The sequence below is a fragment of the Onthophagus taurus genome, chromosome 7, assembly GCF_036711975.1.
Source record: "Onthophagus taurus isolate NC chromosome 7, IU_Otau_3.0, whole genome shotgun sequence".
NCBI lineage: Eukaryota > Metazoa > Arthropoda > Insecta > Coleoptera > Scarabaeidae > Onthophagus > Onthophagus taurus.
Window position 1 is genome coordinate 11030805 of NC_091972.1, and position 15131 is coordinate 11045935.

Below are 15131 nucleotides of genomic sequence, written 5' to 3' on the forward strand. Positions count from 1 at the left end.
AATATGTATTCATTTAATTTTTTTTATTTCCAGATTTCAGCTATTACTAGTTTTTGCAGGGTAAGAACTTTTTTTACTATCCAGCTTTTATACTAGATACTATGATGTATAACGTATTTATACGGGGTATTAATGTTTCCAAAATCGGTTTCAAAGTACAGTATTAAATGTATACCCAGAACGTCCACATACGACGGTAATCCGCGAAGCTTACAGAAGCAAAAACCAATGGTAACGCCGTTACTGATGGCGCTACCAACTGTTTACGCATAATTATTCCAACCGAACTTTCGTCGTGTCGACTGCACCGCGAACCTCAAATTTGGACATATTACCCGAAATAAGCCGCTTTGTAAACTCCAGACGGCTGCCAGCCTTCGTTTCGACTCTAAGCTGCTTTCGTCGGGACTATTGCCGAAATCTCTTTGTTAACAAATTCCGGCATTAATTAGCCAAGCTTCAAACATTGTCGCTGAACATTCGCAAACCTGCAGATATCGCTTCCAGCGTTCTCCGCGAACGACTTCAAACAGTGAAACTGGCTCAGACTACTTACTAACTAAAGTAGCATAAAGCAAAACGAAATTCCCCCGGTTATTAACTTTATGAAATGCAACCGTTTCAAGTAGAAAACAAATTCCACTTATTGTTAGGTATTATTGTAATCGTCTTACAAAAAAAACAACTTCAATAATATCTACACTTGTTTGTTTCGCTAATTTGAAACTAGTCCAATACGAGTTAACTCGAATCTTTAATAAATAATCCTTGCACGTGTACTAGTTTGAAACGAGCATCGCAGTTTCGGTTTGTCTTTGGCGTATTTGAGTTTCATATACATCAGACAGTAAGGCTCTAATTAAGCTCCCATGTTTCACGTTTGCAGCTTTCAGCAGTTGTAGATGGCGTCTACGCCGACCGATCTCACATTGCCGGAAAGTTCACAATGCTCAAGTCCAGCAAAATACACGTGGGTGGAAGTATAAATACAAGAGCGTTGCCCGGATCACGTGTGCATACTAACTTCATCGGATGTATGAGAAAGGTAAGATAAGTCAATAATAACATCTATTTCATCCATCTAATTTAATTTTATATAAAATATGAGAACTGCCGCCAAGATTGAAAAATTATGAAGACAAATCTTTTTTTACAAGTGTTTTTATGGCTCTTGTCACTAATGTTTATCCAATATCTTGCAAAAGCAAACTTGTACATAATTTGGTGTATAAAGAACAACAATTATACTTTAGTGACAGTAATTTTATATGACAGTCCTTTTCCAGTATTTCTCCTCCCAGTTTAATCATTTTATTTTATTACCATTCTCTTTCCAGCCTTGCACTGCTATATTAAATTTCTTTCGTGACTTTACAGTCTCTCTTCCTCTGATTCCTGAGTATTTTCCACTTTCCTGTCTCTGTTCAGTTTTTTTCTTTCATCAGTAGTCTCTTCTTCTTCTCTGTCAAGTTTCTTTCAAGTTTTTATCTAGTTTTCCTCGTTACAGTTCAGTTTCTTGCCTTCTTTCCAGTCTCTATCTGTCTCTTTGTTCTATTACCAGACCCTTTACAGCTTTCCTCTTCTATGTTTAGGATCTTTCTTGCCTATACAGCAACTTTTCAATTTTCTTCCTTTCTGTTCAGTCTTTTTGTCTCATTACAGTCTTTGTGCCATCTATTAACCAGTTTCTGTTTCAGTCTTTAACTTTGCTGTCCAGTTTTTTTCCAATCCCTTTTCAGTCTCTTTCTTTTGGTACTAAACTGTTTCTTGTCTTTCCAACCTCTGTCAGTTAGTTTCTATTATTGGTCCCTTCAGTCCTCCTCTCCTCAGTCCAATCTCTTTCTTGCTATTGCAATCTATTTCCAGTTTACTCCTTCTCAGTTCAGTTGCTTTATCCTCTTGGCAGTTTCTTTCCCACTTTACACTGCTCTATGAAGACTCTTTTGTTTTTACACTCTCTTTCTAGTATTCACTGTGTCTAAATTTTTTTCCTCTTTCTAGTTTTTGTTCTCTTTCTTTCATTATCATTACTTCTTGGAGTCTTACTATTATCAATCTCTTCCAAGATTTTATCTTCTCTGTCAAGTCTTTTTCTAGTTCCTTCTTATTTTTTCAAGTCTCCGTCTGTCTCTTCTATTGTTATTCTCGTTCCTGCATTTCTCTTCTCTGCCTAGGATCTTTCTTCCTTTTACAGTCTCTTTTCAATCTTCATATTATCACTTTTTCTTTTCTATCCTATTCCTGTTCAGTTTCGTTTTTTTATTGCAAATCTCTTTCCAGTCTTCCTCTTTTCTGTCTAATTTACATTTCATGCCTCTACAGTATCTTTCCAGTCTTCCTCAATGTATAGGATGAGTTTCGTCCCTCAATATTCATTTATTAATTACACACACTTATTTAGACTTCTACAAGTCTCGTTGTTTTTAGGTCTCTTTTAATTATAGATAATAGGTAAATAGGATACATATTTTCATAAAACGTGAAACATGCATCTGCATCTTATGTGATGTCTAATAAAAACAAATAACCAATTTCCCTAAAAGACTGCGACGGATACAAATCCCAAAATTAATGATTTTGGGAATAAGGTTGGTTATAATGAAACCTGATGAAGGGAACCTATCAATAAGCCTGGATCCATCCCCCTTTATACTGCGTGACCGTCCAATCAGCATTTATAGTCCATTTAATCAATTTTGATCTTGGAGGTTTCCTAAGTGAATGTCTTCTCCTCTCGTTACTGAGTTCCCACTTAGAGCTTATTACTTTGAGTTCGGTTTTCCGAATAAAGAATTTCTAAAATAGTTTTACTTAAACATAATGAAATTCATTTTATAAAACATTTATTATTTTTCGTGTATTTTCTTTGTTTTTATTTTTTTTTGAATTGCTACTCAAACACTTTTAAATAAATGAACTGGTTATTTAATCAGAAAATATATTCCTTTTTCCCGTATAAATTTACCTCGATATAAAATATCATTGGATGGATGGATCTAAAAATCGATGAGTTCATAAAATATGGATTGTTTTTTTTCTTTATCCTTCCCTGTTGTATTACAGCAACGGACATAAATTCGAATACCTAGGGAAGTAACTTTCTGCGCATAGTAATCAATATTTAACGTATCGCATTATCTTCGAATCTAGAGCACCCATAAATGTTCTTTTTTGCATTTTATTTCAGTTTTTTATAGACATTAACATATTTCGTTTATTTAGGTGGAATTCGTAGCAGACACATTACGACTGAATTTGTTGGAAATGGGAAAATCGAACAGCGACATCATAACGATATCGGGGCAATTGGAATGGAAGTGTCCGATGGGTGAAACTCACGACCCCATTACGTTTACAACAAGAGAATCCCATTTGGTTCGTATATCCGCTGCTTGGTGATAATAAGAACGAATCCTACTGCTTACCTGCTCAACGCTCAATAGTATACCTTTGCCTTTGGGTTGGTATTCATTTTCTCTATTTTCTAGGTGCTGCCAGCATGGAACGCCAAGAAATCGGGCAGCATTTCGTTCAAGTTCCGGACAAACGAGGCGAATGGGCTTATCCTTTTCAACGGAGGAATTCGACCGCCGAGAGTAAGACCAACTTCCTTTAGTAAAAGTTAATTTCCTTTGGATATTTTTGTTTGCAGACTGACCTATTTGCGATTGAAATTTATAATGGTCACATTTATGTTCATCTGGATTTGGGGTCAGGACCGACTAAACAACGTGGATCGAAGAGGAGAGTTGATGATGGTCTCTGGCACGAAGCGACATTCAAGAGGAATTCACGAGAAGCAAGGATAACGGTGGATGGTTACCACACGGATTTCAAGTGTCCTGGTGAGTACTTACAGGAAAACCGGACGGCAATAATTCTTGTTGCACACCACGAGAAGTGGCGTTTAAATCCTCCCAACCGCGCACTTCAATATTTTTCATCAACTCGAGGCTCATTACTCCTAACGGCATGCTGTCGGAAATAGAATTGGGCTCGAGTGGCGACAAACAATTAATTACCCCGTTGTTGCTCGCTCTTAATTACGGGAAGTTCCGCTTAATTATAATTTATCGACTGGGGACGTCCGTCAGGGTGTTTCAAAGATAAATTTCAACGGGAAAAAGTAAAAAGAAAAAAAATAAAATGAAAAGTTATCTCGTCTTAAAAGGGCAGTAAGTTAGTGTCTTAGTTTCAGAAGGCTCCAACAGCTTGGAGCTGGACGGAAGTATGTACGTTGGCGGTCTCGGACCTCCTTTTTCTGACATTCCCATTCCCCCTGGTTTATGGACGGCAGTTCTTCAACAAGGATTTGTTGGTTGTCTTATGGATCTCATCATTAATAATGAACCCATCGAGGTAGCTGCTTACGCTCGAGAACAAGATTCAGGTAAGAATAAAAAAAATAAATTAATAAATTTTTAAAACTTTAAATTTATCGTTTTACACACACATTCCCCTTATTCTAAAATACAACGCATAAATCATTCTCTACTACCGTTTTATTAAAACACGCTCACGCCGTTCGAAACAACTCTGGCATAACCCATTCGAAGTTTGAACTTCATCTCTCGTATATCGCCCGGAAACTATTCAACGATTCCGTGTACGTTCGCACAAACGTCTGCACACACATACACATTTCCAAAACGTCAAATTAACCATTCTTGCGGTTTCAGGCGCCATTAAAACGTTATGCCACGTGCAGCCTTTGCAGTGCCCTTCGCAACCCTGTTTAAACGGCGGTTCGTGTAGCGAAGGATGGAATCGTTTCGTTTGCGATTGCACGGATACCACATTTGGAGGCCCCACATGTGGTAAAGAAGCCCCAACGCTCAGTTTCAATGGATCCCAGCACATGGCAGTAACAATGGATGCCGATGTTGTTACGCAAACCGAGGATATTGTTTTGAGATTTAGAACAAGCAAACCGCTTGGTCTTTTGTTGATTACTAGTACTGTGGAGACTGGAGATAGGATTGAACTTGCCGTTGCTGCTAATAGGATTAGATTAGCTTTACGATTAGGCGTTAAAGATAAAAAACAAGAGGATCGAGATAAAGATAAGGTAATTATGACTAACATTTTTTTAACCTGTTAAAATGCTTGATAAATATTTAGTAGGTAACAAAGTTTCCGTGCAAAAGCGTCGTCGCCTGGCTCTGAATCCAATATTTAATTTTCCATAACTTTTTTAATTAACGCATCTAGCGTTCTTGAACTCAAACTCCGACACGGGCGCATAACTCAAGTCAGAATTTTTAATAACAAACTTAGCTATCTCGCTGCTTCCGTCGTTGCAAGTCTTTTACGGATATTTTAAAGGTTCCTTTTACGCGCGTCCGATAGCACTTTGTTGGTTGTAACATAAACTTTGAATCCCGATCGGCCTGGTAACACTCACCACGTGCATTTGACATTTTAATAAAAGAAAGCATAAAAACAATGCCACTTCATAAGCCGGTAAATTGTTTCGTGTGTCCGATCCACTTGCTGTATTGGAAAAAGATTTACCGGTTTCACGGGTTAAGCCGGAAAATTGGAGTGCACGTAATGCTACCAAAACTACATTTGATACATACAATTCTCCATATAAAGTTTTCCACCGTTTTTTATGTTTTTGTTGTTTGAAACCTTATACATAAAATAATTGTTATGTAGCGTTCCTGTTTATAATTCTCTTTGTGCTTGAAATCTGTATAAAATATAAAATAAAAACGCTGGTAACATAAATAATAAAATAGAGTAAACAGTATCGAATGTAAAAGCAGCGCTTTAATGGAAATTAATATCGTGAAGTTAATTAAATCATTGATACTTGTGTAAACTTTGTTGGGAAACCACTAATTTCACAGGAAATTTCAACTCTATTGGAAATCGTTTTCAATTAGTAACTGAAAGTAAAGATTGAATATTAATGTTGATCGCAAATAATAAATACTGAAAATCTACAAATTTGAACGCATTTTAATTTTCGTTTAAATTACGATTGTTTTTCTAATTTAAAATTTTAATTATTATAAATTTTTCATTCATTTTAAATTTGGGTTTATACAAAAATTGAGTTTTTTAAAAACCGGCATCTTTACAAATGTACATCGTCAATTCTGCACTTTTATGTTCTCGTCCCAACACTTCCGTAAGTAAGCAATTCACTACTGTTTGTGGGATGTCAACTAAAACAATGAGTTAAACAACAAAGCGATAAAAACAATAATATAGTGGTTAAAAATTTTGGACGAAATCCAATCTGCAAAGGTTACAACACTTTTTTAAACCTAATATAATAAATATAAAGCAAAAGAATTAATACACTCATCAATACCGAGATAACTAAATGCTTAGTCAGGCTTCAAATGCTTGGGAAATAACGAGTTAGTAAAATACTAGTTACGAAAATCTTTTTAACGAAGTAAGAGAGTACAGAATGAAAGTTGCTCGAATTTCAAGATGCCTGGGAGAAATTGTTTGGAAGAACAAATACCTAGCTGGGCGACTGATCTCAATACGGATTTAATGGCTGTCCTATCAACCCTTCTCATCGCACCTTATCCTCAGCTTCAAACTCAAGAATACAATAATTCTGGAATTCTTCCCAGTTTACATTTATTGACTGACGCTCTTTCCACAATTCCAGTACTCGTTGCCAATAGGCTCTGCCAAAATCCAAACTATAACCACAAACCCATGACTTTAATAGACACATCATAATTTAAAAAAAAAATGTTTGCTCTGGTCTTTTTGATTAATGCTATACATATGTGGTCTATTCTATTGGTTATTGGTATTAAAATATCCTTCAGCCGCAAAAGCCCAGTTCTTCGTAGGGCTCGGTAAAAGTGCCTTCGCACTGCCACAGATCTCCTCACAGGACACTGTAAGCTAAATAAGCACCTTCAAAACATGAAGCTTGCTGACATCCCTCTCTGTCGAGCCTGTGAACAGGATGACGAAACGGTTAAACACACCTTGTGTGATCTGACCGACCTCAGAATGAGGACCTGCGGGGAGAAATCACCAACCACAGATAACATCAGGAATGCACTTCTAGGAGCTGTCCTAGCCTTTGGCAAATCGTTAGGCTCGTTGATGTGACCAGAGTGTGTAATGGGAGAATGCGCAAGGGGCTCAATGGGGCGTAAGTATGGTGTGCGCTTTCGCATGCACTCCCAAATCCATACATACATGTGGTCTATTCCTACAACCGCCTTAATCTGAGCTCCATCCTACGTATGAAGAGGCTGGTGGCAACTTGTATCTGAGCAGGATAATTGAAACAAGCGTCTCATCATCTTTCGAATGCAGCTTCTCATATGGAGATGAAGATGAAATTTGAGACGCGGACAAACTACGTAGCTCAGTAATGTAACTGAAAGTCAACCAGTATCCACAGTTCGTTTCTAGTGATCACCTTGACCATACAGGGTATAAAGTATTCTACCTACACTTTGGGGTTTTAATGAGGTTAGAAGAACTCTCTTGATCAACTGACAAGTCTAAATCACACACTTTTGGTGTAGCATAAAATACCTCGTGAAAAAGCAGTATCGGTGTTGATACAAGCCAGAAAGTTCAAACGCCGAGAAGAGCAGAACAAGCGAGACAACCTTATCTAGGATCCACTGTACAGGGTGTCCAAATTTCGATGAGTTTGCAGGGTATCTCAATTATTATGAAAGATAGAAAGTTGCGGCTTTCGCGAACCTGAGCTACTTTTTTGTGAAACTTACAATAGCGCAAACCAAATTTTCATAGCCCTCGTCGTTTTTGATATACAGGGAGTGTTTCAAAATTTATGATTTCGAGACACCTCCTGTATCTCGGCTATCCGTAAACGTAAAAACGGGTTCTAATACATTTTTTCACGTAGAATCCAATGGTGCACGTAGAATTTTTCTAGTCGTCACGGTTTTTGAGTTATAAAGAATTAAGTATTTTAGAAGTTGAGTATTCAGTATTTGAGTTGTGTTTATAACTCAAAAACCGTAGTGACTAGAAAAATTCTACGTGCACCATTGGATTCCACATGAAAAAATTTATTAGAACCCGTTTTTACTTTTTTACTAAGTTTCCGGATAACCGAGATACAGGAGGTGTTTGAAAATCATAAATTTCAAACACTCCCTCTATATCAAAAGCAAAGAGGACTATGAATATTTGGTTTGCGCCATTGTAAGTTTCACAAAAAAGTAGCTCAGGTTCGCGAAAGCCGCAACTTTCTATCTTTCATAATAACTGAGATACCCTGCAAACCCATCAAAATTTGGACACCCTGTACAGGTGTCCCAAATTCGTTGTCCGTATAGGCTATCTCCGAAACTTAAATAGATGGAAAAAAGTACCTTACATGTCATGATCTCGTTTTTCGAGAAACTGCTAATGCCGAAAACTTCGAACAACTATCGAGAAGTTTATGAAAGATGTTTAAACGTCATCCTCGAACCCTGTAAAAGAGCTGAGGATAACAATTCGTGAGGAAATCGTCAGGTTTTCTCTTAAAATGCTGAGAGATAGAACCTGACTTTATTTCCATAGGCCACGGTGGATCACCTTCAACTTATTTAAGCAAACATTAAATCTAAATTGTGGCGTTTTTCTATTTTTTATCAAAGTGTATATTCAAAGTGTTTGAATGGAATTCATTATTATTTATGGTCATCTTTGGTTAATATATGATATCATATTATCAATGTCGTGATAAGCTCTTTCAATTTTTCTGTCTTCAATTTTAGCTATTGTCACTTTTTAAAATTTTTACAAACTTATTTTTTAATCTCATATCTAACAATATTAAATTAAATACTTACAGGTACTTTTAGCTGGCCAGAACGTAAACGATAACGAATGGCATACAATTCGTTTTTCGAGAAGAGGAGCAAACCTTAAACTACAATTAGACAATCAAAGTCCATTACGCGGTAAGATTAACATTGCTTATTCAATAATATTAATCCAAAATATACAGAAAATCTAACTTGCATAGCCGAAACATTCGGAAAACACAACACGCTTCAATGGAGAACGATTCACTTAGGTGGATTATACCATCAGGAAGAAGAAATCAGTATGAGCACAACTATGCCTAACTTTATAGGGGAAATTCAACAATTTTACTTTAATAATATCGCTTATATCGAATTGGCGAAATCATCCAGTAGCGAACAACCAATATCCGGGTTTCCAAACATTAAATTAACAGCAAAATTCGTTAAAAGAACTAACGACAACCTTCATAAACCGGTCACTTTTAGATCAAAACACACCTTCATGGGTTTACCCATGCTTCGTGCTTATTCTAGCATACACATAGATTTTATGTTCAGAACTCGCGAATCAAACGGTTTAATTTTATTTAACGGAGGACGTAAAGAAGACTTTATTGCAGTGGAATTGGTCGAAGGTCATATTCATTATGTCGTAAATGTCGGGGATGGAGCGATTCATTTAAAAGATTCGTCAAAATCACATCTTAACGACAACAGGTGGCATACTGTTGGAATTCGAAGACCATCCGCTAAACAACATACATTGATGGTTGATGATGATATTTTTGTTACGACAAGTAAAGGTTCCGGTAATTTGGAATTGGATGGCATTCTTTATCTTGGGGGTGTGCATAAAGATTTGTATCCTCAATTGCCGCAGGAAGATATTAAAGCTAGACATGGATTTGAAGGTTGTATTGCGGGTTTGGATCTTAATGGGGAATCGCCGAATATTATGGAAGATGCTGTTGTGCATAGTTCTTTGGTTACAGCTGGATGTGAAAGTATTAAAAATATAAATTTTTGATGGATAATTTTTAATAATGTATTGTTTTTAGGTGCATCTCAAAAATGTAGTCAAAATGTTTGCGCAAACGGTGGTGTTTGCGTTCAGCAATGGAATTCTTATACTTGTGATTGCGAAATGACAACATATACAGGTCCAACATGTTCTGATGGTATAAATGATTATATTAAAAGATTTACTTAATTAATTATTATGTTATAGAATCAATTGCTTATGAATTTGGCCCAAACAGAGGTATAATCACGTACACTTTTCCTGAAGATAGAAGACCTGAAATGCAAGAAGATACAATTTCATTAGGATTCGTAACGACAAAATCAGACGCCGTACTTTTAAGAATAATAAGCGGCACATCAAATGATTACGTTGAATTAGAAATCGTTGAGGGCAACGTTTTTATAGTATACAATTTAGGTACTAATGACCACCCCCTAGGAGAAATTTCAATAAAAGTTAACGATAACACATATCACGTTGTAAGATTTAAAAGAATTGGATCAAATTCAACTTTGCAAGTCGACGATTATAACGTCCAATTTAGTTATCCAAGTGGTATTTATTAATGTAATTGTTTTAAATGATAATTAAATTGAAAATTGTAGGTCATCAATTACAAGTGTTTAACAGCCAATCTCAAATTCAAATTGGTGGTAAATGGAGTAAAGGAAAATCAAGAATTGAACGACCTTTCTCCGGTATAATAGCTGGAGTTGTAGTTAATGGTATGAGAATACTTGATTTAGCGGCTGAAAAAGATATTCACACCTCCATTAGAGGAGATGTACAATTAATGACTGGAATTGGTATCATGGAAGTACAAGAACCGTTTCAAAAAATGCAACAGGTTAAAATTAATTCAAAAAATATTTAAGTATTAATTTAAAATTTTAGACTCCTGCTTCTGGATTTCCTGGTGTCATGGATGACTTAGTATTTAGTGGAGCTGGCTCGGGATGTAACAATGAGGATGATGAAGACGAATGTCCGCCTTTGCCAGAAAACGGTTCTGGAGATGACGATTTAATAACTCCAGTTTATGTTCCTTCAACTCGCCCCCCAGCCACAACAAAACCGGCTACAAAAAGTCCAGAATCAAATTGTGACGATGAAGATTGCGGATTTGGTGGATCCGGATCAGGTGAACTTACAACCGAAGAAAATAAAGAAACTACTGCTTCTGAAAATTCAACACAACAAGGAAGCAGCACAAGCTTAGGTAATTAAAACATATAAGAAATTTTTTTTCAAATTGAAAGAAAATTTTCTTGTAGATACATCATCATCACTATCATCTTCATCTTCCTCTTCATCATCTCAAACCACCGGAAGTGACTCAACTTCAATAAGTACATATCCAACAGATGGACCATCGTCTCCAACGACAAACTTCCAGTCGTCGTCATCATTGAATCCATCATCATCCGGGACGAGTTCTTCCTCCTCTTCATCAACCACTTCAACAACAGTAACCGAACCATCTGTAACAACACCGACAACTTACCGAATTCCAGAACCTACCATAAGAACCATGCCTGAATACATTCCAAATACAAGACCAACAAAGAAACCCGAAAGAATTCATTCAGAAATGTCCGAAATCGTAGCTTTAATAATCGGAATAATAGCTGGCGCCCTTATAGCAGTTATCCTAATTATTTTAGTGATATTAAAATTTAAATCGAGGAGCGATAGGTCATATAAAGTCGACGATGGGAAAGGTTATCAACAAGGACCGAACGCTTCTTTATTAGGAGCCACAAGTAGCACAACTGTACAAACTCAATATCAAGTGAATGGAGCCCTTAGAAATGGTGCGGAGAAAAATGGTCAAATGCAAAAGAAGAAACGCGAAAGTAAAGATATTAAAGAGTGGTACGTTTAGAATTTGAATCGAACGGTTCGGTTTCTAATTTATTGTTATTGGATGACTGTGACTCCGAGCCATTAAAAAAAAAGTTCTTATTTTCGGGTTTAATTGTCCCGGTATTTAAACTAAAAAAGTGATAAAAATACGTTTCGTGTTAATCTTCAGACTATTTCTCGAGGACGATTGATTCTCGACGTGAAAATATCCCCTTATTAATAGTATGCGTTTGAATGTACGATTTAATTATTCCCTTTTATTGATTAGATTGCTCACAACAAGTTATATATTATAACACGTGTGTACAGAAGAATCTTCCGTACTCTTGTACTATTTACAATAAAAAATTTATTATTAGTTGTGTAGGTTCGTATGGCTGGAATCTTTCGATGAGAAATTGATGTATATCGATAACTTGTAATATGCGTCACCTTTCCGCAATCAAACATGCACTTAACGTTTGATATCATCTTCTAACACGGCGATGTGATGGAGATAAAATAACATGATTTAACAAAGTTAACAGCAAAACAAACGGATAAACTGTAAGCCTTAATACTTACTAATAATAATAAGGAATTATTATGTAATTGCATTATTAGGTATGTATAAACTGATGTTGCCTGTAAATAATAAATAACAATAATATTAATGGAATTAAGTTTATAATTTAAATTACAACAATCCATCTAAGACATAATAATAATATTTAATTTATGGTTCACTCTCAATTTATACACACCTTAATAATATATAAACATCATTAATACACCCCCAAAGCCGAAGTTGACAAAATTAACTTAATAAATCGACATGTAGTGTTACATTTCAAGATAAAATATAAAATTGCACACATCATTTAATTAAAATCTAAGCTTAGTTGTATTTGATTTTAAGAAAAAGTTACTTGTTAAGAAGTTAAACGCATAATTTCGCAAATTACAATCTACAAACTAATAAAAACGGATTCACAAAAAAATCATTTAATAAAAATGAATTAATAGCTTAAGACTGTTGAAATCATATCATATTTTGATCGCAATAAAAAAAAATAAGAAAAAAAACGATTTAAAAAAATCTAAATCACCATTCATCGCCAGCGTAAATTCTCTCGCTAAAAGAAGAAACGAAACGATTTTTTTAAATAAAAATCGATCGCGTTTAGTAACCGGTATTTTTCTATAAATAAGTTTCCTTTTTCGAGTATACATATTATACATACTTAGATAGTGAATTTAACCGACATTATATTCACTAAGAAATAGCAATATTGGTCATAGCGCGCTGTTAAACGTATACATATATGATGAGAAGGCCGTTTAGTTCTCGACTACTTAGTCGTTACAATTCTTGTGTATAAAGTATACGTAGTCGTAGCGTTTTATATTATACTTTTTGAATTTTGTTAGAGTTAAAATAAAATGACGTATATTTGAATGTTAATTGATTGATTTTTTATTACCTCTTCAAAAAAATTTATATTTACTTCTTGTGTCATAAAACTATACTCGTTTACAATAACAATTAATATAATAAAACTTGCACTTTATAAATATTGTAAGTGTTAAAATGAATAGTTGAGACATCTATATAACAGGTGGAGTTTCATTCTCAGGTGAAATATGAGTTAGAAACCGACAGACGATGATAATATCAACCCAATTCACAAAAATTTCTATTCATGGAAACACCTGGTTGTATATTTCATTTATTAGAAGATATGTTTCGGCACATTTCAAACATTTTTTTGACGATGGCTTATAGGACATAATTGAAAATGAAACTAAGAAATATGCCGAACTGCAGCCAAGAACATCATCAAATGCATGGTACTTCTATAAATCACATTTACATTGTATACAAGTTATCGTAAACAAACCCGAGAAATAAATGTATTGGCCTTCAAATGAATTGATTCCAACTCCAATTTTTCCCAGATTTGTGTCATAAAGATTGTATACTCAAATAAACCAGAACTTACATTTTGCAAACTACGAAAATCAGCTACAGGTAGTTGTTATCTCTATTCTATCCCTATCTCAAATTTTTCTTGAAAAAAACCTTTTAGAGCAGATATTAATCCTTGTCTCACCGACGGCATTGGATGCATGCACATCATCAATTTGGTATTATATATTTAAAAACCGTCTCTCAAAACCGTTGATCTCATCTGGGTTGATGCATTTCTAATGCATGTACAGGATGCATTAGAGATTTTGAGATATTATCACAATTTTCGTTTTTTTAAATGGAAACAACCACTGATTATTTGCTTAATAAATTCGTTATTTTTTTCTGATTACAAAAATATAGGGTTCGACAGGTCTATTTCTTATTGTTTTAGAGTAAAACTAAAAATAAACTTTTCTTTTAGTGTCGTGGAAGAAATTAAATTTACAGTTTCCTGTAAATTACGATTCTATAACTAAAAATTAAAAAAAAAACATATTTCTGATATTTGAAACAAATATATTTGTTGAACTGTTTAATTTATATATGTTTTACACAAAAGTTGGAATAGATTGCATTATTTCACATTTTTTATTACGATTTAATATTATTTCTAAATGACTTTTTTTAATTCAAATAAACATAGCAACATTTGTTTGTATTCAAAAATTTTCTGAAGTATCACTTTCACTTTAAAACTCCTGTTTTTAAGATGAATTACGAAAATTTTGAAAAGTTTAACATGTTAGAATGTTACATATTAAAAAAATTATTTGTTTTTAAATACCAGAAGTTATCTTCTAATTTAATTGTTAACTTTTTAGATTTTACCTATCGCCCCGTAACTTACAGGAAACTGTAAATTTAATTTCGTCGACGACACTAGATGGAAATTTTATAAAAAAAGTTTAATTTTAGCTTTATTCTAAAACAATAAGAAATAGACCTGTCGAACCCTATATTTTTGTAATCAGAAAAAAATAACGAATTTAATAAGCGAATAATCAGTGGTTGTTTCCATTTAAAAAAACAAAAATTCTCATGATATCTCAAAATCTAAAACCGAAAAATTTTTTTTGACTATGTCATGAAGTTCTCTGTAATAAAGTGTCCATATAATGTCGTAGTTATAATACTCCACCTATAATAATAACCAAGATAATTGCACTTATTGGTTTTACGATATTTTCAATTTTGGCCTCTAGGGGAAAAACAAAAGACGATAGCGCTATGAGGTTTTCGGGATTAGCAGTTTCTCGAAAAACGAGATCATGACATATAAGCTACTTTTTTTCTAACTCTTATAGTTTCCGAGTTAGCCTATTCGGACATCGAATTTGAACCATCCGCTTGCTGGTTTTACGATATTTTCAATTTTAGCCTCTAGCGGAAAAACAAAAGACGATAGCGCTATGAGGTTTTCGGCATTAGCAGTTTCTCGAAAAACGAGATCATGACATGTAAGCTACTTTTTTTCTAACTCTTATACTTTCCGAGTTAGCCTATTCGGACATCGAATTTGAAC

At 34.6% G+C, this 15131-nt stretch overlaps 1 protein-coding gene across 6 annotated transcripts in view; it reads left to right on the plus strand.

Annotated features, from left to right (window-relative positions):
* The window catches only part of LOC111423783 (Neurexin 1), a 48032-nt gene extending 34933 nt beyond the window's left edge, over positions 1–13099 (plus strand). For 2 of the 6 annotated variants that reach the window (XM_023057132.2, XM_023057136.2), the window contains 14 exons: positions 34–60; positions 887–1045; positions 3223–3375; positions 3489–3596; positions 3653–3845; positions 4193–4390; positions 4680–5068; positions 8810–8918; positions 8966–9769; positions 9824–9943; positions 9994–10344; positions 10395–10636; positions 10684–11008; positions 11064–13099. In XM_023057132.2, coding sequence (XP_022912900.2) covers positions 34–60; positions 887–1045; positions 3223–3375; positions 3489–3596; positions 3653–3845; positions 4193–4390; positions 4680–5068; positions 8810–8918; positions 8966–9769; positions 9824–9943; positions 9994–10344; positions 10395–10636; positions 10684–11008; positions 11064–11674 — 3789 coding nt within the window. In that variant the 3' untranslated portion in view covers positions 11675–13099. The remainder of the gene's footprint in view (positions 1–33; positions 61–886; positions 1046–3222; positions 3376–3488; positions 3597–3652; positions 3846–4192; positions 4391–4679; positions 5069–8809; positions 8919–8965; positions 9770–9823; positions 9944–9993; positions 10345–10394; positions 10637–10683; positions 11009–11063) is intronic. The other 4 variants (XM_071197317.1, XM_023057133.2, XM_023057134.2 and 1 more) reach the window with 4 other exon arrangements.
* Positions 13100–15131: the final 2032 nt, after the last annotated feature.